A 25,140-nucleotide genomic window follows, 5' to 3' on the forward strand; every position below is an offset into this window, starting at 1 on the left:
CCGCGGGTAATCGGTGCTTGGGTCGGAGCAAGGAGCGGGTTTGGGTATGAACTCCTCCGGATTATCTGCTACAGCTCCCCCGCCAGCATCTGTGTGAAGTCTAAGGGGAAGAGCCAGTGCAGCTCCTCCTTTGACTTTGTGGCAGCAGTAAATATAGGGAGATATAGCTTTGTGTCCGGCAGTATGCAGGCGGTGTTATTAAGAGAAAATCTGTATGATTTGTCGGAGTGTTGCAGTTTACTTTAATTTTGCTACCTTTGTGTCAAAATGCTACTGAGTTTCCGCATTTCTTGGTCTTCAGAGAGCAAATTCAGCAGAACTCAGCTGTCATGGAGGGATAAGTATTATCCTAGGGCAGCATTCTTACCGGATTAATGAGTGCAATTTTGATATTTTGTTTTGTGTTTAAAAAGTCAGGCTTCTGGAAGGATTTGTCACACATAACTTTTTTTTTTTTTTCCCTAATACAGTCAACCATGTCATCTTACCTCTCTATAATGCCAAATAAGCAAAGGACTGGTCTCTTCAGTTAAAACTAATGTGAACATTCACCATCTGAGTCACCCCACATTGATAAGAATATAAATATCTTGAAAGCAAGTTTTATTTGCTTCAAAATACCATGCTTATCCCACCTGTTTCACTGGAGGTACAAAGGCTGGAAAGCCATGGTCCAAATGGTCACTGTAAATATATGGGGAAATAAAAATGAGTTGTACTATAAAGCTACTAACTGATATTGTTGGTGTGTGTAGGAGGGAGAAAATGCATCTGCTGAGGAAAACGAGGAAGATGTAGAGGCTCCATCTTCATCCAGAAAAGCATCTGGGAAATCCCAAAGTCGGGATGAAACTGACGGTAGATGTTTGTAACATAATCGTTCGTATTTGAAAAGGCATTGGAAGCATTTGCTCTTTGAGAACTGACTTCATAAAAACCTGGCTCCATTTTTCCCCTTCTGGTCTCTGAAGGGACTGAAATAAAAGGGATATTAAATTAATGAATAAGGTTTTTTTAATAGGGGCAGGGGAAGAAAAGCCTTGTGTTTAGATGCTTAATATCCAAGTCAGAATAAGAATAACCAAACATACCCAAGTTGAAAAAAACAACATAAACCCAGGTGTAGTCCCCAAGTCCCTCTCCTGTGCAGGCAGTACATGATAGATTTGTTTTTCAGTCCCAACTTGATACTGTCGTTACTTTTTGATCAAATCTTTAGGTGCCCAATCCCCCAGCTCAAACCTTTGAGCCCTGTATATTTGGAGTTTTGCATATAGATCTGTGGACAGTTATAACCTTGGGTTAACTTCATAATGAGAAGTTGTAAATAAAAAATATGAGATTTAAAAAATATATATGCATTAAGCATATTTATTCCAAGTACTTAGCATAATTTTCTTATTTATTTTAAAGAATTCTGTTCTTTCTCCAGAGAAATAATCTGGGTTTTGCATTTACACTTGTCATGGATGGAATGGTTGCAAGATCTCGTTTTAAATTACTTCTAAAAATTGGTTGCTGGATTGTTGTGTAGTAGAATTCTCTGCTCACTTACAGCCTCTTCAGCTGAAAAGAAGCAGCCAGCCAGCTCAGTGCTTGAAAATAGCTTAATCTTCTGGATTGAGAAAAATGTTGATTAAACTGTTGCTTCATTCTGTGTGTTCCTCCATGCTTTCATTTCTGATATCAAAAGATCTTACAGGCTGGGCTATACCAAGCACTGGTGATGAGTAATGCAGAGCTTTAAAACCAAAGAGGCGGCTAATAGTTTTTCTGCATTTCTGCAGGCAGCATTCTTACAGAATAGCTGCTTCAAGTGGGCTGCTGTTTTCTCTGCACTTATCCAGATAAGCAGCATGTCCTCTTCATTATATTGTAAACCTATTTTGCTTCTTTCTCAACCAGGAGAAACAGCAGATGGGGTCAGTAAATCTGTTCATCGGGTCTTTGCATCCATGCTTGGGGAAAATGAAGAGGAGGAGGATGATGAGGAGGAGGAAGAAGAAGAAGAAGAGGAAGAAGAAACTACTGAGCAGCCTACAGCTGGAGATGTTTTCGTTTTGGAGATGGTTCTTAATCGAGAGACCAAGAAAATGATGAAAGCAAGTATTTAAACTTTCATGTAACTTCCCTGTGTCTCCTGTCCATAAATGCCACTTTGTGTGACTTTTAGCTACTTGCTGAGAAATTTACCTGAAAATTGTTCCATGTAGGATAATCCTGCTTATGCTGGTGTTTGTTATGCTGTCCTTGGTTTTCATAAAATCGCTGTAATTTACTGTTTGAAAGCTTTCAGAAATAATGAAACCAGTTTTTCCAGTGTCAGAAAACTACGAACATTAGCAAGTCTTTTGGTCAGTCATTTAATATCACTAGTACTTAAACAGCTTGGTGTTAGGTGGTGTTAAGCACAACAGGATGTCTCCTGAATTTGGGCACAACTTAACCTTGGGCAGAAATAGCATCCCTTTTCCATTTAGGAGAAAAGACCTCGCAGCAAACTTCCTCGTGCCTTGAGGGGTCTGATGGGAGAGGCCAACATCAGGTTCGCTCGAGGAGAGCGTGAGGAGGCCATTCTGATGTGCATGGAAATCATTCGGCAAGGTATGGGAGAACGGGCAAACTTTTGGGCTTTAAGGATGGGGTGAAATTTCTATGTGCAGGAGGAGGATTCAGTGTGGCTTCACTGAAGATGAAAATAAACAGTACAAGCAAAGTCAGGGTATAAGGAGCAGAATTAAGAATAAGTGGTGCATTTCCTTTATTTATTTGCTTATAAAAAGGAACTAGCACCCCAGTTCTGCAGAGGCCTGGGCCTTGGCTTAGCTTTACAGAGTTTGCTTTTATTGTCTTTGTAGATGCAGAGTATAAGCATCAGCATGACTTACAGTGTAGAATAATATTATAAGTGGTTGTTGTTAGATTCAGTCAGGCTGTTAAATAATTTATAGAAGTGAATCAGAAACTTGTCTGCAAGTTTTTCCTGAATTTAAACAGCACATGCGGGTGTTTTATATAATTCTGATACCTGTTCTTTGAGAAAGTTATGTATTTCCAGTGTGGATTTTAAACAATAAATCTTAGTCATTCTTTTTGTCTTTTCACAGCTCCTCTTGCTCACGAGCCATTTTCCACTCTTGCCATGATCTATGAAGACCAGGGTGATATGGAGAAGTCACTACAGTTTGGACTGATTGCAGCTCACTTAAATCCTAGCAATACTGAGGAGTGGGTTAGACTGGCAGAAATGTCACTGGAGCAGGACAATATTAAACAGGCTGTTTTCTGCTACACAAAAGGTAGTGTAGCAAACATTTTAATAATTTAAAATTAATGCTAGGTGCTAATGGCAATAATTTTGTTTTCTTCTCCTTTCTAGTTTAGTTTGCTTCAGGGTGCTAAGATTCTGATACCTCTGTCTGGACTTTGATAAAAGATTAATGAATCTGTAATATAGGATGTCCTTGCAAAAACCTTGTGCATGTCCATTAATATGAATCAAGGAAATGAATGTGAAATGCACTATGGCCTTTTCCTAAGCTTCTCATATGCTGCTGCTTGTTCTGTAGCTCTGAAATATGACCCGACCAATGTGCGCTACCTGTGGGAGAGATCTAGCCTGTACGAGCAGCTGGGGGAGCACAAGATGGCCATGGATGGCTACCGGCGCATCCTGAACCTCCTGGCTCCCTCTGACGGGGAACGCTTCATGCAGCTGGCCCGAGACATGGCCAAGTGAGTTGGGTTTGCAAACACTGGGATTTGCTTTGCCAGAGGAGGCTGGTGCTTCAAGTGTGTAGCTCTCCCACAGTAGACTTTACTACCTTGTTAACTACTTTGTATCATTTCTTGTGGAAAGCTGTTATTGGCCTGTTTCAAAACAGTTTAAGGTCTTTTGGTCTTCGAGTTTGTGAAATGTACCAAAAAATGCAAGGATATGTATTATAACAATATTATTAGTGAAGGTTTCTGAAACGAGGTTAATGTGGTACATGATTGATGCCTGGCTCCAGTGGGGGAGACTGTGACAAGAACTCCAATAATGTCCTAACAAATAGGGGAGGAAAAGAATTGTTAATTATTTGAAATACGTAAAAATTGTCAGCAACTGTAAGGAAAGGAAACCCCCGCCTTTCTCACTGTCTTTTATAACATCCACTTGCTAATGAAAATCTTTGCTAATAAGCAAAAATAAGAGAAATATGAGAATCCTTTTGCTTCTGTTCAAAATACATATTGTCAGTTATGTCAAACACCTGGTATCTCTTATCTGTGTTTTATAGGAGTTACTATGAAGCCAATGATGTGACCTCTGCTATTGAGATAGTAGAAGAGGCCTTTACCAAACACCAGAGCCTTGTGTCCATGGAGGATGTTAACATTGCAGCTGAACTGTACATCTCCTCCAAGCAGTACGACAAAGCTCTGGCGGTACGGACAGCTGAGTGCCTTTGGGTGTCATTTTTGGCACCTCTTTGCCTGCCAGAACAGATAGTTTATGTTCCTGCAGTGCTGAAATAGGGTCCTGCTTCTATAAAGATAGAGCTCATCAGACACAGACTGCTTGCTACTAGTTCTGTAGTAATTAGCATCTAAATTAATGGATGGATTTAATAAATTGAGAGGCAATAGTCTTGTATGTTGTTTGAGGTTTAAAATTTTAGGATCCTTCCGCTCCTTCTCTATAGTGGACGGAATCTTAGTAGCCAGAGACCTTCAGGCTGGTTTTGTGAGTAATACCAGCAAAGGTCATTCTCTAAGTGGAAGGTTAAAATCATGACACTGAATGCTTTGAAGGTTCAAATTCAGACTGTTGTGCTTTATCTGGCAGACTTGTGTTACAACTAATAATTTGTGCATTAAGCACTAAGGATACATTCCAGAAAGACAATACATCTTGACTCTAAGGCATCAGGAATTGGAGAAGATTGCTTATCTGCTCCAAATTTGTTAATTCTCACTTTTGAGGCATATTTCCAACTGGCTTTGATGTGGCTTTGAGAGGGAAGATGTTGGTATTTGGCCATTGTCATACTTTCCAAGATAGATTGAAAGGACCCTGTAAGTTGGGACTTCTTCTTGTAAACATTTTTATTTGCTGATATTAAATTACTTTGGGGTTTTTTTTCCTCCTTCAGATTTTATTCAGTTCTCTCTCTGTCAGAGCACAATGTCATGAGCTTGCAAATAATTCCTCTGACCCTTTTTTTGTACTTCTTTCCTCCTTAAACATCATTCAGTCAATTTTATGTAGACAGTATTTAGCTACCTCATTTATTAATGGAGTAGAACTGTAGTCACAGAACTGTTTTCCTGTTTCTTTTTGAAGGTTCTAGTTGGGTAGATGAATGCAGCTTCTCTTCTGATAACTTCTGTGATGTCTGAAACTGTCATGTGGGCTGGTTGCTCCATTTGTGCTTTAAATCTTTGAAATGATCCAAGTTACTTTTCTGTTTTAGGTTATTACAGATTTTACAGGAATTGTACTTGAAAAAAAAGTACCAGAAAAAAGTGCAACTGAGGAGAAAAAGGGTAAGTAGCTGTCAAGTTGTTACTGTGGCCCTGCTGTTTATGTGATATATTTCCTTTACCTTTTCAGCTCCTGGGTATATTTTGCTGTCTTGTTGACAGGCTTTTCTCTATTGAAACTTGTGGTACTCTTAGTGAGTTACATGGCGTAACCTCAGTTTGCTGTAAGAAGTTACTCTGGTGTCCACGTAGCCCTGCTGACTCATTGAAGACAAGGACGGCTTTCTAGGCAACTGGAGGCCTTTTAAAGTTCTAAACATTCCTCTGAGTGTTTACATCAGACCAGCTATTTCTACCAGCTAAATAGCTTCTAAAAAAAAGTTAAAAAGATGAGTTTAGTGGCAACTGTACTCAAGAATATCAACCTTTGACCTAAGACTAATGTTCTTTATATATCCTGCATCTGTTACTAATCATCTAACTGAAATCTAGGCATACTAGCTCGTAATTTAATGAAATAGATTGTCTTTGAGAAACCTACTTTATGAAAGTAATTTCATCTGAAAATACTTATTTAGGCTGTAGAATGGACACAGCACACCAACTCTGTAAGCAGACAGTCTGTTCTGTGATTAAAGTGATTGTTTCAGCAATCTGACTCAAACCCAATATAGGTATAAGATATTTCTGTTGGCTTTCTGCTTTGATTGAACAGGTAAAAATACAGTTGATTTATGAACAACTGTCCTGATGGAGACTTTCAGCAGGTAATTTATAAGAAATTAATCTATAATGAGTCTAGGAATTAGAACACAGGGTTTCCAAGTTACCTCCTGTGTGCAGGTGGTTAAGAGAAGGCTTCTAAAATAGAGCTTGGTTTTCCACCCTCTGTTGCTTTGTACCTTTTGTAACTTTTATAATTGCTTCCTGCTCTGCTGTCCTTAAAAAAAAAAAATAAGCATAACAACACAAAAGACCCCCAAACCAAACCAAGAAAAACCCAGTCCACTTTTCAGAGTAAGCTGCCAATCAATTATGGATTCAAAAGCAAGTAACTGTTGGCTTAGCTGGTGCTACTGGTTAATCTGATAATCTTTAAAAAAAGATACAGGTGCAGCGGTAGAAACTCAGGAAAGCCAGGAGGCAGTGACTGACGACCAAAGTCATCCAGTTGCTGAATCCAGTGCTCCAGGTAAGTAATTTAATTTTTAATTTCATACAAGTCTGTGAACGTATGCTTAGGAGCCAGCTTGCAATCATATAACAGCTGGGAGATTTGTAGCAGCACAGAAACAGGGCTTCATCCAGAAAAGGATTCTTCTGTATTTTCATTTTTCCCTTACTCAGGATTTCCTTCTAACCCAGCCAGACACTTTTCATTTTGTAAAAATATATCAGTAGGTGAATAGTTACCCTTGTGCTGGGTATTACAGTGTTCAGAGAATGATGAATTAGTCTGCATGGTGTGATTTGCAGTAATGGGATGTAGGAGGTAAAAGGGAGACCTTAGTTTGGAAATCACAGTTTTCTCAGGTTCTAGCAATCACTCTGAATGTCTGGTGTAAGCACTGAAGTGAAGGAGATCTTAAACAGGAATTAAGGAGATGTCATGGCTCTGTGTGAAGGGCCTATGATAATGGAATTCTATTGTGTGACCTTTCATTTGCTGGTATTGTCATGGATAACTACTGTGCCTCATGTTTGCATTCTGATCAGATTGCATTCAGCCTACCTGTTGTGTGAAGTTCTATAGGTGAAGTGTTTAACAATGTGTTCAGGCAGTGCCTGGTACACAGGACTTCGCTTAGCAAGAACAAGAACCTTAATACAGGGCATTTCCTTCAACAAAAAACAAGGAGAAGAGGGTACAGGTGCATAAATTGTTAAAGGAAAGCTTTATTAAGCAAGTACCTCTTAAGTAGGCAAAGGGTCTAAGCACATCCTGTGGAATTCTGCTGTTGAAGCCGATGCAGACTGACAGCACTTGGTACCTCACATGGAATTATTAGTCTCAAAAAAAACAGGAAGACATTGCTCCAACTCTTGGAAAAGATAGAGGAGGAGAAAAAGAAGGGGAGACAAACACTTGCTAGAGTTGATAAGAGTATTTTCTTCAGTGGAACTGAACATGGCCTGGAGGGGATGTGGTACTTCTGAAGTGCTTGTTAAAGCCTCTGAGTTCAGAATGAAATTCTTTATCTTGTTACAGCTGTGGAGAAGGTCAGCTGCTGCATACCTGAGGGTGTTCCCATAGACATCACAGTCAAGCTGATGGTGTGCTTGATTCACTTGAACATCCTGGAGCCACTCAGTGTAAGTGGAAACCAGCTCAGAAGGGGGGAATGTTCTAAGAAATTACAAAAGCAAGTAATTCTTCCTGTTTCCATAGACTGAGGTGGTTGAGGGAGCTGCGGAGATTTTTTGCTTCTCTCTCCCACCAAGAGAGAAATCTCACAGGCCTGTAATAGCAGAGGAAATATCTTTGTCCTTAGAAATTATGCCTCCAGTGGAAATACTACTAAAGCACAGTAAGTCATGGCCTGTGTGCTGTGACAAGCCCAGGACCACGTTGCAAAGTTGTTGAACACTAAGGAACGTGTTTTCACTTTGTTTTAAAGCCATAGTAAATGTGAAGACTGTTCTTTCTTAAAGGACACTCCTCACTGATGAACACTTTAACCCACTGGATGTGTGAAACATCTAGAATAGAAAAATGTGGCTTTTTCAGGAATTCTGAATTTCAGATCTTTTATTTTTCACTTCTAAACTAACATTTAAATAAAGGAAGTATTGTTCAGAATGCAAATAGAATAAAAATCATTGCATAAAAATGTAAGCTTCCAATAACCATGCTTTAAAGAAATGTTCTCAATGATTATTTGTGCTTTAAGTGTTTGTATGGTTTTTTTAAGCCTCTTTTGACTACTCTGGTGGAACAAAATCCAGAAGAAATGGGTGACTTGTATTTGGATGTCGCAGAGGCATTTTTGGATGTTGGAGAATACAACTCAGCACTGCCTCTCCTGAGTTCCCTTGTCTGTTCAGAACGATACAACCTGGCTGTTGTGTGGCTTCGGCACGCGGGTGAGAAGAGGCAGGACTGCTGAACATGGGGGACTGAGAGATGATAATACGATGCTGAGCATATCCAGTGACCTTTATCCAAGATCACAGGAATTTTAGATTGACTGTTGAATGATAACTGGTATTTGCAGAGCTATAATTGAGGTTTATCATGACAATTCTGTCAAGCATAGCATTTTTTTGGTCTTCATATACACTGAAATTTACGTCAGCTAAAAGTAGTTCGTGTTCATGTAAGTGAAGCAGCGTCTATTCTGCATGTCATTGTGTATCAACTGATGTTTGAAGTGAAACTGTGGCTACATAGTGCATATATCTGAATATTTTCAGTTAAAAATACATGTTTTGGATGGTTTTACTAAAAAGGTATGTTAACTTACTTGCAAACTTTGAAATCTTCTTTTTCTGCCACTTAAGTGTGTTGTGTTGTTTATGGTATTTCTAGAGTGCTTGAAGGCTTTGGGACACATGGAGCGTGCTGCAGAGAGCTATGCCAAGGTTGTTGATCTTGCTCCTTTGCATCTTGATGCAAGAATCTCACTTTCAACACTTCAGCAGCAGCTGGGCCGACCTGAGAAAGCTCTGGAGGCTCTGGAACCAATGTATGACCCAGATACACTGGCTCAGGATGCTAATGCTGCACAGCAGGTGGGCAAAGTGTTCTGTGCTTCTGTTTAGGATATATTATCCTGCCAAACTGTGCTAGTAGTCCAAGATGTCTGCATAGGACCAGGGATTCAGACTTATTTCCCCATGGTGAGCTTGCAGAGTGACTGATTCATTACAGCATCAGGGACACGTGCTCCTGACACTCTCCATGACCAGTCCCTCAGCATTTTCCCCTGTCCCACCTGATAACTTCTGTGCAACGCACAAGCTTTTGGCCACCGAGAGTCAGTTGTGACACCACTCACTCTACATCAAGTTGATCAGCAGTTGGTACATGTGAGCTACATGGTTTGGCCTCTTTGTAAGCAGAGGTTCTGAATCCCCTCTCTAGAAGCACCTTCACCATAGGTAAGAGTCATGCCAAATTTCTCTGAAATTGGAGAATTTGGAACAGTAACTCCTGAGAGCAGTTAGGGAAAGCTTACCTGCTGCTACAGATTCTTACAGCTTTCTGGAAGCTTTTACAGTCCTATTAGTACTGAGTCAAAATTGTTTGTTTTGTAAACTCACTCTCTGTGCAAGAGGTTGAATAATAATGTTCACTGTTGTCCAGGAATTAAAGCTACTTCTCCATCGCTCCACACTGTTGTATTCCCAAGGCAAAATGTATGGTTACATTGACACGTTGCTCACAATGCTGGCAATGCTGCTGAAGGTAAGCCAATCTTTCCAGCTGCACTGTAAGCAATTGGACAGCTGTGACTTGGGTCAAGACAAACAACAGATGAACTCAGGAGGAAAGCTAGTGGGCTTTCATATGTAAATGGTTTCATAATCCTGTTAGCTAGTAATCTTGCAGCTAGACTGCAGTACTGGTGTTCCTGCCTGTAGTGTTTAGAACAGAGGACTATTTGTATGTATAATTGATAGAGTGACTTCAACTCCCTGTTCTCAGTGTACTTAGAGCCCACTGAATTCTAAAGCTGCTTCTTGCCTTTTTAGCTCTCAGCACAGAGCTTTTTTGAGGTGTTAATACTGGCTTCTATTTCAAGAATTTTCTTTTTAATTTCTTTTTTGTCTTATTTTCTTGTGATAAATGACAAAACAAGAATTTGTTTAGCCAGTTAATACAGTGGTGGTGGTTTTGTGTTAATTGTTTTTTGTTTATTTTTAAATAGGGAGTGAGTGAAGGGACTGTTTAGACCTCCATTTTATCCACCTGCTCAGCACCTTGACTATTGTATTATACTGGTTGAATAGCTGACTATTCACATATGTCTGAAACTGATAGAGAAAAGCATTGTTCTTCTTATACCTCTGTGCAAAGAGTCTTGATTTCAATATGCCTAGGGATGTTCCAATCCCAGGAGAAATCTTTTTAAGTAGCTTAAAGGGTTTGTATCTTGCTTTTGCATAGCCCAGTTCACACTGCAGCAAGAGACAAGGCAGAGATGATGTTGAGAATGTTCTCTCTCGTGATCTTGCTGTATTGTGGTGTCACAGACTGTTTTGGGATGCAACATGAGCAAGATGGATTGGCCATAAAGCTGCCTTTGTCGTAGGATGTTATATTGTAATCTGAAATGCTGCCCTTAAATTTGTTTCTAGGTAGCAATGAGCAGAGCTCAAGTGTGTTTGATATCTAGTTCCAAATCTGGAGAGAGACACCTCTATCTTATTAAGGTGTCGAGGGATAAAATTTCTGACAATGATGACCAAGAGACAGCAAATTGCGATGCGAAAGGTAACAAATCACAGATTGTTTATTAAAAACAAAGCAACAAGGTGAACTCCATAGTTCTGAAAAATGATAGAAATGTTACTATTTTGCATGCTAAATCCATGCAGTTCATGTTAACATTGCTTTATTTCTAGGGCAAAGAAGGCAGCAAAACTGAAGATAATATGTCTTAAGGGAACAGTCCCCATTCAGAGAAAAATAGTAAGATAACAGAATAATTCATATTGAGAAGGGCCTGTAGAGATTTTGTGGGCCAACATTCTCCTGAGGGCAAATACCATACACTCAAATCTAGAACGTAATACAAATATATTTTAAAGGTGGTGTGATTTTTTTTTAGCTGGCCCAGGCTTACTTGAGCCAGACTACATGTTCTTAAGCGCTGCTTGATAAATTAGGGAGAGTAACTTCATTGCATTCATGTAGTATGTTTACAGCTTGAACTGGGCGTGTTGTTTGCCCTTTGTTCCCACATTGTGGTTTTTGCTGGAGTTCTACAAACTGCCCTTAAACTGAGAAAAAGTAAATACTTCATATTAGCTCTTAGTGCTACAACGTCTTTGAAAATACCAGTTTGATGTATGCATCTATTTTGTAAAAATTTATATTTCTTCTAATTTTTCTCAACTTTCTGGCTCCAATATGTTTAGCAATTTTTGCTGTTCTCACAAGCGTTCTGACAAAAGATGACTGGTGGAACCTCCTCCTGAAGGCTATTTATGCCTTGTGTGACCTCTCCCGGTACAAGGAGGCAGAGCTACTTGTGGATTCCTCACTGGAATATTACTCATTCTACGAGGATAGACAAAAGCGCAAGGAGCTGGAGTACTTTGGGCTCTCTGCTGCAATTCTGGACAAGAACTTCAGAAAAGCTTACAACTATATCAGGTGTGCTACTGAGAAGGCAGAGCAGCCTGTGCTGTAATTGCCTCCACTGAGGCTGTAGTCATACTTCCGATGATACTGCTGAAGGGGGCAGGCTGATGCTTTTCAGCCTTGGCTAAAAGAGAGAAACTGAAGGAGCTTTCTGATAGCCTCACATTCCAGAAATGCACAATGGAATAGGCTGGTTGATTGGTTTGGCCAGAACCATTGGTTCTGGTTTTCACTCTCATCTTTGCCTCAGTCACTGACCTTCTCTTTGAGTGTCTGTTCTTCGTAATCTTCCCTGAACTGCTGAGATTTTATTGAAAATTACAGTATTGACTACATAGCATTTACTAATTTCTGGCATACTTCTCATTCTGTAGAATCATGGTAATGGAAAATGTCAATAAGCCCCAGCTGTGGAACATCTTCAATCAAGTCACTATGCAGTCTCAGGATGTCCGTCACCATCGCTTTTGTCTCCGCCTGATGCTGAAAAATCCTGACAATCACGTGCTGTGTGTCCTCAATGGGCACAATGCCTTTGTGTCTGGCAGTTTCAAGCATGCTCTTGGTAATATCTTTCATGTTCTAATATCAACAAATAGAACAAGTGAAAGTTTATAAAAAGAGAAAGATCGGGGTTTTTTTTTTTCATCAGAAAATTATAGGTTCACAATGCTAGTCTGGTGCTTTAATTATTCTGTACACAAATTAGAGCATTGCTGAAGAATTTTGCTAATAAAAATTAAGCTGGCATGTTTCAAGTTTAGCGCACATTGCAAATACAACTAAGTTGCAAAGATAATTGGAGGCTAATGATGATAAGGACAGAACCAGCCCAATTTAAACAGCAAATACAGCTGGTTGCATGTTTTAAGCAAGCCTTTGAAGTAAACCTATGGCTTTCAGTCAAGCCCTCCAAATGTCACATTTAAATCCCAGCAAGGACCTTGTGTGCCTCCTGTGTCTGATTGTTTTCTGCTTCCATTTTTGCATCACAATCTGCATTCTTCCTTCAGAATCCAGTGGGTGCTGAAAATACACAATTTTATTCCCTGTTTTTTCCTGTGTATTTTGATGTAGGTATATTAAACTGTTTCTTTTCTTAGTTCACACTTCTAATTCAAAGATTTCTCTCTTGCCCTTAAATTCTTATGGAATGCTTTTCACAACCAACATCTTGATTCATTTATTTGGTTTTAGGTCAGTATGTGCAAGCGTTCCGTGCAAACCCAGATGAGCCTTTGTACAGTCTTTGTATTGGCCTGACTTTCATCCACATGGCCTCTCAGAAATATGTGCTGAAAAGGCATGCTCTTCTAGTACAGGTGAGGCAGTGTGATTATTGTTACCCACAGTGTTTCCTGGCTTTGTATCTTGCAGATGGTTATGGCTACAACACACTCTGTTCAAATAATTTTTCATAATTAAGATGGCATTTCAAAAGAGGGAAGTGGCAAAACATGAGCACAGATGAATGTGCTTTTGAACTATAGTTACACCATCTGAACCTCCTCTCCTTATGGGTAAAGGTAGCTTGTTACTCACATTGATGTTAACAGCTGCCAGGTGTTTGTGAAAATGTTACTGATTTCTTGGTGGCTGTAATCTGGATTTTCTTTGAAATTTTTCTTGGCCTGCCTTGCTGTAGAGTGGAATCTATGCCACATGCCCTTCGTAGATATGCCTCATACACTGCATTGTTGAAGTAAATTTTACAGGCTTAGAAAGTGGGTTTTTTTCCCTTGTCTTCCTTTTCCACTTTTAGGTGCCTCTTACAGCTCTCTTTGTAAAGATCTTGTAAGCTCCAATTTAGGCTATCCTCAAATTTTCAGCTTCCTTATTTGCATTTTTCTTTTCATCTGCAAGATCCAGTTACAAACCACGGACTGAGTATTCCCAAACAGAATCTTGAAAGTAATTTCCTCTACTTTCCACCAAGTATTTTCATTAACTTGAAATACCTTTTAATTCCTGTAGCTGCTGAGCTCAGAGTCAGCACAATATGGTGAGAATCCTGGGCTCTCGTGTCTTCTGAAATTGCTGAAAGACTGAAGCTTGCACTGATCTTGACAAAAGCTACAGGTCCCCAACTACTCTAATACAAAACCAGTTATGACCATGTCCAACTTCAAGACATTTTGAACTTGCAAACTTTGGCCTAATTTTAGTATTTTTATCCACCTTTTTTCTGTAACCAGCCTGCCTTTCTTAAAGGGCCTGCCCTGTTCTCCTTTTACAGCATACTTGAACAATGTCCTATTTATGTTACCCCCTGGCAATACAGTTCTCTGCTCTCCTCATTTCCTGCTTACTATACTCAGCGATTTTACATCATTTCTTGCTGCTATGGTAGTTAATTAGTAATTCAACCACAGTGACCTACTGATGACCTAAATTATGATCATTACCTGCTTGTGTCTGAACTAATTCCTTCTATTGAAGGAGGTACCTTCTCTGATTACCAACATGGTCCCTAGAAAGAAGGTCCTCTATTTACAACAGAATCATCACACTCCAAAGTGGTAACAAAACAAAATGCACGGGAGGGGAGGAAAAAATTGTGTGCTCGATTTCTCTTACAGGGATTCTCCTTCCTTCACCGCTACTTGGACCTGCGCGGACCCTGTCAGGAGTCTTTCTACAACCTCGGCCGTGGCCTGCACCAGCTGGGATTGCTGCACCTGGCCATCCACTATTACCAAAGAGTACTTGAACTTCCTCCCCTCACCTTAGAGGTACTGTAACTTTGTAAGTTATGGACAGAGAATAAAGTCAGGTAAATGTGAAGAATTTTGTAGTCATAGTAAGATTTTACACTTAAAATCTGTGTAGTTGCATCTCCTTCAATTTCTACTTTCATTCCTTGTTGTTGGAAGCCCAGATCTCATTGTCACCTGATAATATATTTAAGCATGTGTTAAGTTCAAAGTTTTATGGATCTTGAAGGATTTACTCACAGGCTGAAGCAGCAGCAAAAAGGATTGCTAAACAGCTTTACCTGATTAAGTAGCTGACTTTTCTATATATTACATGCAATAAATTATAACTGGAAGTTATAATTTATATAATAAATTATAATTTATATAACTGGAAGTTATATACTCACCCATGCTATAAAACAGCATGCTGGAGCAAGATGGACCAGTATTAGGAATGCCTAATTGCATCTGAGCCATGGTTTAATTCTAATTGATCTGTATTGAATCCTAATTGACATGTCATACATTTAGAAGTCTGGTCTGAGAGAAAGTTTTTGCCTAGCTGTGGCACGGGTAGGTAGAAACATTGCAAGTGTGTTTAGAAAATGGGCAGGGTTTTAAAGTAAGAGCTGTGTTAGTCAGCCCTGGGAGTTCAGAGCAGCAGTTTTGTGACCATGTAAAAGATGCAGGCAGTATTCACATTCTGGTTGGAGAAACAAATACTTTGCATGCAAAGACAAATTAAGGTAGTAGTTTCCTGGGTTTATGAGCTGGCTATTTAACTAACAGCTAATGTTCTGAGTGTATAATTTTATAACTTAGGTGATTAACAACATGATGTGAAACTCCTTAAAGAGGGAGAGCGCAAGTAATACTTGTTCTGTTTCCATACAGCTGAAAGCCTTTATTAGCCATGAATATGTAATTTGATTGCACTGTAATGGCTACTCATGTTTCAGTTTTATACTGTTTTTGCATATTGATAACTTTTATTAATAATTATTTTTACAGGGAATAGAAACCGATCAGACAGACCTGAGAAGAGATACTGCCTTTAACTTGTCGCTCATTTACCAGAGCAGTGGGAACACCAGAATGGCTCAGAAGATGTTGTATACCTATGCAGTTGTGTGATGAGGTTTGTGCAGGTGGAGTTGATACCCTTTGGATTGACCTTTGCATTATGCAGTGCTGGGGAAGCTGGTTTTAAGTACAACTTTTTCTGCAGACAGTCAGAGATGCGGCTGGTGCTGTATTGTGGCTTTGTGGACTTCTGGTTCTGCCATTTGCACTGTACCACATGTGGATGGGAACTGGGCATTCTGAGCACACCCCTGACATGCTCACGAGTGGCTGCTTTTAGATCTTCTCCTTTGGTGCACTGCTCTCTAAACTGATATTCAGTCTTGTATATAGAGTCAGACAGTGAAAACTGAGGCCCAGAGTGATTTGCTGAGGGCTTTTTGGGGGTGGGAGGGAAATGTACAATGTGCAGTATTTCAGCTCATTACCAGTGAGGTTGCTGAAGAAGCCACATGCACTGGTGATGAGGGTTTTTTAATGTGCAGCATTAAGTTACAATAATATAGAACCATCCTAGAGGATGAAGAATTGAGTATTTCAGGATCTTTAAAATACTCAGAATTGTCTAGGAGTTCATATTCCTAGCAGTTTTTGTATTTGAAGGGGATTGATCTTTGTTCTACTGAAATCAATGTGACTTTTGTTATTTTTCTGAACTTGTTAATAAAAATTCTGAAGTTAATGATGTTTACTTATCCTCAGCTAACATATATCCTACTGAATAGGACAAACCTAAAGCCATATGGCATACACCTAATTTTCAGCAGCACAATTTAATGAAGCTCAGGTTTGTTTAGTTTTGCTGGTGTGCTCAGCCAACCCCGTTGCCCTCAGAACAGCCATTTGCCTCAAGGGAGAGAGGCTCTTGAATTAGTCTGGAGTCCTACCATATAAATTGCAGTTTAGGGCCAAATTTCTGGAGGAGCAGAATGAGACAATCCCAGAGTGTCCTTGGGTTACCCCTAGGCTCTAGAGGCACGCAAGACTTTTCTCCCTACTATACTAAACAAGTATCACAAATAACATGTATCAGTCCCACAGAAACAGTAGTGCCATGGATCACAGAGGAGGTGGTGAACAGGTGCAACACCACCTGTCCTGGAGCCAGGTTGTACTGACACTACGTGAAAGAGTAGGCCATGATGAAGATGAGCTGATCTTTGGTCTTGAAAACTGTCCATGTTGTAATCATCTTCAGCATGTTATGATGTAAGTCTCCTGCTCTAACTACCCTTTCCACAGTCTGTTGTTCCACAGTAGGATAGGTTGAATTAATTCCACTAATTCTTACGAAGGTAAGGTGATGTGTGGTGTAACATCACACACCTAATGAATTCCTTCTATGCTTCTAAAATAGCCCCTGGCTTATGTTCTCTCATGACCCAGATATCATCTCCCATTATAAGCAGCCAGTCCTGCCAGTTCCTCCCTGCCCCTGTCACGTCAGCACCCAGCCACAGGCACATGACTCTGTCTTCAGTAATTCACCTGAACCCTCTGCAAACCAGTATTTGTTTTGATAGCACCTGCCAGGCCTTAGTCTAAAGCTGGTGAAAGAGAAGGGATGAAAGCAAACACGTAACATATCAACAGCAGACGGTTTACAGTGATTATAAATAAAGAATTGTTTTGTTATAAATAGTAGTTTTAATATCAGCCTCATAATGCAAAGAGCCTGAGTCAAAAAGACAATGTAAGAGGTCTGAGTTAATTCAAATCAGATGTTAGGGTTTAAACAAGAATTCCTAGGTTCCCTATAGATGGGTGCCCTGTGAGCACCTTTTATCTGCAGGTGGTCTCAGCAATTCCCACCTATCTAACTGTCAGACCAAGTAAAGTGCCAGATTCTTCCACACCTGGGTGCTAGCAGGGAGTCTCCTGGCAGCAGGTGATGCTCTCCCAGGGCTGGGAATCACCCAGTCAGATGAGCTCATTTCCTGCACAGCTCACGTGGGTCTCTCCAGGGGTGAGCTGGAGGTCTGGTCTTTGCCCTGTGTGTCCAGGAAGGTATGAGGGGGAGGCTCCTTGCTTTTTCTCTTGGGAAAAGATGTGCTGTTTTATGAAGCTGATGACTCTTTGGGGAATCTTTGTCATTACTGAAGAAGAGATGAAGTTTCAGCAGTTTAATACTGACATCTCTAAAAAGCTAATTACACGGCTGTACAAGAACTAATTATGGAGAAGGCTGACAAACCTACCCAAAGAAGGTAAGCATGGCTTTCAGAAGGGTATCTGTAGAGGGCATGGACAAGGGAAGGTCCACTGACACGGTGCTGAATGCAGAGGAAAATAGATTAGCTGTTAGCTTTCAGATGAGTGTTTGCTTAATGAACATCAGCCAAGCATGAAGTGTGTACAAAACACCTTTTCTAAGTACAGAACAGTCCCTTGAAGCTCTGCTATACCTGTAATATTCTTTGCTGCTTCAATATGTCTTTTGGTAAAAGGGGAGGAAACAAATTAAATCTGAAGAAGGGGTCTGCTCTCCACCCCTGTGTGTAAGGAACTACAAAAGAAGGTCTAGAAAAGTGAAATCCTGACTGATAACAGCCTGCAAAATAACACTCAGGTCGTTTTTCTTTGCTTCCCACTTTGAAATGAATGTGCTTGCTTTTTTTACCTCCTTTTTGGAGCTGCTCTCTTCTTGGCTCATGGTTTTTCAGAACTTGTAGCTGCAGGCTGTCAAACTTACATGTGAGCCACTGGTGAGTTGTTGCTTCTATGCCAGCTGTGATCTAGGCAAGATGGTGTAATTAGAACTGCAGAGAGAACAGTGAACGTGTGCTGTGTTCCACATTTGAGCTCTCTGCAAGAGGAGCAGGAACAGCACACCCTTCACATCTTTCTCCTGTACATAGGGGTAGGAGCTCTGTGATGCCCTCTTGCTTTGCTGTGAAAAGGAGTTGCCCCTCTCATAGAGGGGTGGTGAAGTCAACATGGGTCTCCAACACAGCATAAAATACAGAGGCATAGGAAAGGGGGAAACAGATGCTGAGTGCCACAAACTCCTGGGGAAATGAGGGCAGACTAACTTGACCTGACAAGTGCTATAGAAATATTTTTTTGCTATTAGGATCTCTTTCAAATCATGGAACAAAACTTGGGCTGATAAAGCAGCAAGTAAGACCTGAGGCTAGGGCACCTTTATTACTTCCTTTTTTTTTTTTTTTTTTTTACTTTGTGTTGGTTAACACTCTATAAACATCTAATCCCTTAGATTTTCACACCAAACTACTACAGTAATCTATGCAAGCTATAATAATTTGGATATTGTTGTCCAACAGTGCAAGAACAAGGTGGTGCAAGGACAAATGATTCTTGGGGTAGGGGGTGTGGTGGGTGGTTTTGCATGATGTCACATACAGTGACACAAGAGCAGCACAGGGGGGCAATTTACTTGGCCACAACACTTCTGTTTGGTTGGGTAAGACAGGTATCCTGAGCCTGATAAAAATAGGCTCTGGGGGATGAAATCCCTGTTTCCAAACCCCACTAAATTGAAGTAATTCACAGAGAAAGATGAAAGCTTTTTTTCTTTTAAAGTATGATAAATGCCACTTAGTTTCACTTAGTTGAAAAGGCCACATGTGCACCTCACTCTTCACCAGAGGATTATAGCTGAGATTCAAAGGGTTACTTGGTGCATATGCTGAATTAATATCTTGTTACCCAGCTTTTGCATTTCAGTCTTAAGAAAAGAGATGTCACAAAATAGCTCAGCTTGCTTTTAGTGCAGAAACAGAACAGCATTTTTTAAAGTGGAATGATGCCTTAGGTTTTAACTTTTAAATTTTTCAAATCCTCTACTGCCTAGTGTGTAACTCTGAAGTTTCATGTGGCCTGTTAACTACTGCTCTCTCATGCTGGTTACACATAACAAAGCCTCACTAGGTTTGCTCTTGAAGCATAAACTAAAAGCCTTTGAAGAGAAGGGGCAAACCTGGGGTAATTACATCATTAACTGAAATTATAATTGGAGAATTAACCCTGATATGCAAATGGACCAAACTTATAAAAGTGTGAAGAACCCATGACCCAGCGTCCACCTTGGGTGGGAGCCCCTCATAGGCTTTACACTCCCAAGGTGTACCATTGAAGGCCCTTCAAATAAATACCTACTTTTATTCTCTTAATCTTGTCTAGCCTCTGTTTTTAGGTAGCCACTCCAAGGCATCAGGAACACAGAAGTAAAGTGACAATGTCTCTTTACCCAGAGCAACTGTTTTCTTTTCTCTGAGTCTCACAGCAGGAGAAGCAGGAATAATTCCCAATTTATCCTTCCATAGAAATAATTCCAAGATAACAATTCATTTAGATTTAATCTAAGCACGATGTCTTGGTCACTTCCTACTGTCACTACCATCAGGACTGTTGCATAAATGCAGCTTTCTTGCTCTCTTACGATCACTACACATTCTGTGCTGTTTGAAGAAAGGTGTAAATCTTTCCACCACTGACCCAAATTCTACGACATAGGTCACCATGAAGTGAACCTTTACTTTCTGCTTATTTTTCATTACCGCCCCAGTGTGTCTCCCTCCTTATTAATTAGTAAATTTTTAATAAAGTTTTTTATGTTTCCAATCTTTCAACCAGTTTTTACCCATCTATTTTGTTTTAATGCCCCCTGGTGGCTCTTACCCATTCTGCTATTTTCACACGTTAAGTAAATTAATTATCCCAAATCCTAGAAATGCTGCATCCACAGCATCTTGACTCCCAGAGGCAGTATGAGCAGAACTGAAGACGATTTTGATACAGAACTCTCTTACTATGTGTTTGACACTACATAAATAAGTAGAGAAAACAAATAAGCACTTCCCTGCAAATGATGTACCAAAGAGCTCAGGTTAAACAACCTTATCTTAGATTAAAAAAAACCCAGATTTCCCCTTTGAGGTGCAAAATAGGATGCTGGGAGGTACCTGAAGTTTTCCTTTGTCACAGGTCAGTTTATTCTTGCTGTGAGACAGCTCTGCCAGCACCAGTTGCACCTGCTGCTGGACACACTGGGGGAAAAGGAGCAGAAGTCACCACCTTGTAGAAAAACAAAGCAAAAAGCAACCAAAAAAGAAAAGTTCTTGGTATATAAATTGCTTCAGGTATAAACTTTCAATTATATGAAGCACTAAAACAGATCTTAAAAAACAAAATATCCAAATGGCCTAAATTCCTCCAAGACCAGTTTAAATTTAGGAGCAGCTGCTCAAATTAGTACAATAGTCCAGATAGCCACAAGAAGGCCACTATCCTAGAAGCACAACCAACAGAAATGGAGAGATGAAAGAAACCTTTGACAACAGGGAACAGAGAAACGAAAAATAAGTAGAAGGAGGCATGGATAGAATTAAAATAACTTAGACAGTAAAGAATACCCAAAAAAGCGTGACATTTTTAATGTTTGAATGCTCTATTGATTCATATTCTTTATCTGAAGGAATATGACAAAGGAGTTCTGTGTCAAGCAGAAAAAGATATCAATATGTTACAGGCTAACTACTGTAGAAATGAAACTTTGGTTATCAAATGACACACGTTCAAAAGATGTTTCAGCTAATTTGTTTTAGCAGTGTGATTTTAGGACCTTATCAGCAGCTAAGTGTTTCTTAGGATCCTCAGTATATGAAACTGATTATCACATCCAGCACTGTAAAAACAAAATGGTAAAAGCATTGGTAGCACAGTATTACTAAGCTTTTACTTAACTTTCCTGGAACCAGTCAAGCATCCTGATCTAGGTGACTGAGACTAGTGAGAAATAATGGAATGGGAACAAGTTAAAAACAGGAATGAGGTGCCAAGTGCAAATGAACACAGAAGTGATAAACCCCCTCCTCTACTACCTGCAGGCTTTGGACTCAGTTCCTTTTCTGTCTGTAGCCAGAACAACACTCTCTGACACGTGTTGTTCACCAATGTTACACGGTTTTTCCACAGTGTATTTTCACCTACAGATGCTACCCTGGCCTGCACAGGGCTAATGGCCGGGTGGAAGAAGGTGTTTCTGGGATCTCTGAGTGGAAATCTTGTGTAGCTTGCTCCAGGTGCCCCTGCCTTGGCCAGGGGAGGGGGGGAGGTTGAACTAGATGATCTCCAGAGGTCCCTTCCAGCTGTGACTCTCTGAAACGATTGAGTCTGAAAAGGAGGAAAGACTGACCCGACTCTGTGTGCGCTCCTGCCCCGCAGGGCCCTGCAGCAGCTACGGCTGAGGCACAGCCCATGGGTGCCACTACAGAGCATTGCTCCTGCTGGCTTCCCCCTCACATAATCACGGCATATTCTGAGTTGGAGCGGACCCACAGGGATCATCGAGTCCAACTCTTAGCCCTGCACAGGACACCCCAAGAATCACACCCTGTGCCCCAGAGCAGAGAGTTCTTGAGCTCTGGCAGGCTTGGTGCTTTCACAGCTTACCTGGGGAGCTTGTTCCAGTGCCCAGCCGTGCTCTGGGTGAAGAACCTTTTTCTAACATCCAGCCTAAAGCTCCGCTGATTCAGCTTCAGGCCATCCCCTCGGGTTCTGCCACTGGTCACTACAGAGAAGAGATCAGTGCCTGCCCCTCCTCTTCTACTCACGTGGAAGTTGTAACTGCAACGGGCTCTCCCCTCAGCCTCCCCTTCTCCAGAACAGACCAAGTGACCTCAGATGCTCCTCATACGGCTTCCCCTCAAGGCCCTTCACCATCCTCGTGCCGCTCCTTTGGATGCTCTCTAACAGCTTAGTGCCTTTCTTTAATATTGTGGCACCCAACACTGGGCGCCGGAGACAAGGTGCAGCAGCGCAGAGCTGAGCAGGACAATCCCCTCCGCGGACTGGCTGGCGATGCAATGTTTCATCCCCGCTCCGCTGCCTCCCCTCCCCGGGGCCGGGCCCGCCCAGCCCGCGGCGCCTCATGAGGGAGCCCCGCGGAGCCCCCGCACCCTGCGGGGCCGGGGCTGGCTCCCGGAGCCCCTCAGCAGGGCTGTGTAAATGAGCTGTCCCCTCAGTCTGGTGCTTAGATGGCGCTCGCAGTGCAGCGCTTCACAGCGGGACACCGGGGTTTAACGCCGGCTTGCGGCGTGTGGAGGCTCGCACCTCGCCAGGGGGCTGCGCCACAGGAGCGTTCTGGCCTTCAGGCTAAGGGTTATCTTCACGCGTGATAAATTTTTTGCGTATCAAATGATATGCAAGAGGGAATAGCTGGAAGCTGGATCACAGTAAGTTCTAGGAAGAACTTCCCAGTAAATACTAGGAAGAAAACTTCACTGTGAGGGTGGTGAGGGATGAGGCTCCGGCACAGGTTGCCCAGAGAGACTGTGGGTGCCACATCTCTGTGTTCAAGGCCAGGCTGGATGGGGCTTTGAACAACTTGCTCTAGTGGGAGGTGTCCCTGCCTGCAGGGGGCTGGACTGAGATGATGTTTAATGTCCCTTCCAAATCAACCCGTTCTATGTTCAGTTCGGGCCCTACGCAAGCACAATGTTTTGTATTTGTAGTCATACGTTTTGCAGTCATTTAATACAGATACACAGATCAGCAATCGTACTGTGTTACACTGTCTCCACTGTGCATCTGAGGTGTGGTGCTCTTAAAATTGTACCCTTTTTGCTACTGAATTTCTTTTTTATGCAGGGAGGGAAACTGATTTTGTAGCCTCCTGGTTAGAGCATACAGCTGTGAAACTGGGAAGTCTGACGGAAGTAGACAACAACTAGTCATGCTACAACCATTAAGCATTAGGTGTTCTGGGGACTCAAGCAAAGGTGTTTAAGCTGTCTGTCCTAGAGATTTAGAGTCTCCTTTTCACTTTTGGCAGCTCATACGGCTTCTGAGGGACATCTGTGTATGCCTCAGCTCCTCCCATGCATTGGACAGGGACCATGAGCAACTAATTCCCAGCTGAGGATTTTGCTCAGGATCAGCATGCAGTGTGACATCATCAAAGGACCATTCAGGGACCCATCACTTGGTCTCAGCTTTTCCTGAAGCTTCTAATATGTTGAGGTAATACTCTTGATATATGTTTGGGGTGAACTGTTTCGTAGGGCATGTTGAGATGCTGTTGTGAAGTATATATATCTCAAATGGAAAAGTAGATTTTTAGAAAAATTTGAAGTCTGTCTGTAGATGGCAGCAGAGAGGAATGATATTTAATCGGACCTCTAAATACGGTGACTGTGCATTTTGTAATTTGTGCAACTGCAGCTGGTGGCTCTCCATTAATGCTGAAAATTTTGCACTTTACTGATGAATATAATATTTTGATTTAAGGATCTTTTGGCATGACTGTTTATTTTGGAGGAAGAGTTGGAGCTTTTCTGAGGAGAGGGTGACTCTGCAGACAGGGCAACGCTGCATTTGATCAGTGCTGTGTATGTAATAAAAAGATCCTCAGCTGACGTAAGGATGTCATTGCTCCACTTGAGAATTTGCTCCAGAAAGCCTTTGCCTGGAGGATGTTGCTAGGAGCCTTGTGAAGAAATGTAGCATGTGAGGGAATATAAAAATCACTTGGGAAAAAGGAGATTAAAAAGACAAATTAGTAACTCTTAAGTTTCTCACCTAAGGACAGGATTCATAAATAACAGTGCTTTTATTGTATAGTTTCTCAATAACTTGATGCTGTATTAGGCTGGTCATTAATGGGAGGGTTTTGATACAATGGCCATGTAGGGATGCCTGGTTTATGCAGTACAATAGTAGTAGGTATAGGAGGTGAGAACATAAAAGAGCAACTGATACGTGGGTCAAATGGAAACTGTATTTCAGAGATCCTTTCATGAGCTGAGGTAGGGTAACGCTATCTGACAGAAAGATGGCTAATTCTGACAGCACCTTATAAATTTTGAAACAAACAGATCAAACACTATTCTTAGTTTAGTGTGCATTAGGAGAGCTGCGTGATTTGAGCTTTTTGTTTCCATTCTTTATTTTACTTTCTGAAGTTGGTGCATAGTTCAATAAGAGTTACTTCATATAAAAAAGTAGGAGTAAAACATGTCCATCAAAATATCTGTAGCATGTTTTCCATGGGAAGCTTTTAAGATGACTGTGATCAAAGGAATGAGTTCTGAAAGTTGAAGTTAAACAATTATTGGATACTCTTTTTTGCTCCAAAATCCTCTCCAACAGCTTCACAGGAGTAGTCAAAATAACCCAAAAATAGTATTTTCTTTTATTTTTAATGTTTATATGGCAGTAGGAGGTGGGATGGGCAGGTGCATTATCATGACAGCCCACCTACTTTTTTCTTCAAATCAGTATCATTTCCTCTATACTTTGCCACCTACATCTATGCCTGGTGGAATCACGTCCAAAGTTGCACGCTAAAATGGGATAGAAGAATGTTTTCATTTGTAGTTAAGAACACAGATGTACTTTTTTTTCTTACACATGTATTTTGTGTGATGTGTACAGCAGCCCACGTATCTCAGTAAAGTTTTCATGTAAATTCTATGTAAAAATCAGGTAATTCATAGAACATTTTTATTCTTTCTGCAGTGTTAGGGCTCCAGGTTTGGGGTTTTTTTGGTATTGTCTCCAATTAGCTTTTTTTGTCTGATTTCAGATTTTTCAGGGTTTGGGGCTTTCCTTGGGAAGTCT

At 40.9% G+C, this 25,140-nt stretch overlaps 2 protein-coding genes across 2 annotated transcripts in view; both read left to right on the forward strand.

Annotated features, from left to right (window-relative positions):
- Nucleotides 1-677: 677 nt before the first annotated feature.
- On the forward strand, nucleotides 678-16,243 carry GTF3C3 (general transcription factor IIIC subunit 3). The gene is made up of 19 exons (XM_008630431.2): nucleotides 678-686; nucleotides 756-858; nucleotides 1,906-2,102; nucleotides 2,481-2,604; nucleotides 3,108-3,299; nucleotides 3,570-3,735; nucleotides 4,284-4,431; nucleotides 5,460-5,532; nucleotides 6,575-6,661; nucleotides 7,679-7,782; nucleotides 8,382-8,553; nucleotides 8,999-9,201; nucleotides 9,776-9,877; nucleotides 10,771-10,906; nucleotides 11,554-11,791; nucleotides 12,154-12,344; nucleotides 12,977-13,101; nucleotides 14,359-14,511; nucleotides 15,487-16,243. The coding sequence occupies exons 1-19, from the start codon at nucleotides 678-680 to the stop codon at nucleotides 15,607-15,609; spliced, it is 2,646 nt and encodes an 881-aa protein (XP_008628653.1). The 3' UTR covers nucleotides 15,610-16,243.
- A 7,223-nt stretch (nucleotides 16,244-23,466) lies between these two features.
- The window catches only part of HECW2 (HECT, C2 and WW domain containing E3 ubiquitin protein ligase 2), a 178,033-nt gene continuing 176,359 nt past the window's right edge, over nucleotides 23,467-25,140 (forward strand). Inside the window, exon 1 of the mRNA XM_008630005.2 lies at nucleotides 23,467-23,541. The gene's annotated coding sequence lies outside the window, so the exon portion shown is untranslated. The remainder of the gene's footprint in view (nucleotides 23,542-25,140) is intronic.

Source organism: Corvus brachyrhynchos, unplaced genomic scaffold (assembly GCF_000691975.1).
Source record: "Corvus brachyrhynchos isolate BGI_N302 unplaced genomic scaffold, ASM69197v1 scaffold370, whole genome shotgun sequence".
NCBI lineage: Eukaryota > Metazoa > Chordata > Aves > Passeriformes > Corvidae > Corvus > Corvus brachyrhynchos.

What these genes read in the sequence shown, in the direction of transcription:
- GTF3C3 (XM_008630431.2), top strand. An exon ending in TGTTTTCTGCTACACAAAAG is followed by an intron (nt 3,300 to 3,569) that starts GTAGTGTAGCAA and finishes CTTGTTCTGTAG; the next exon opens with CTCTGAAATATGACCCGACC. An exon ending in TGCAACTGAGGAGAAAAAGG is followed by an intron (nt 5,533 to 6,574) that starts GTAAGTAGCTGT and finishes CTTTAAAAAAAG; the next exon opens with ATACAGGTGCAGCGGTAGAA.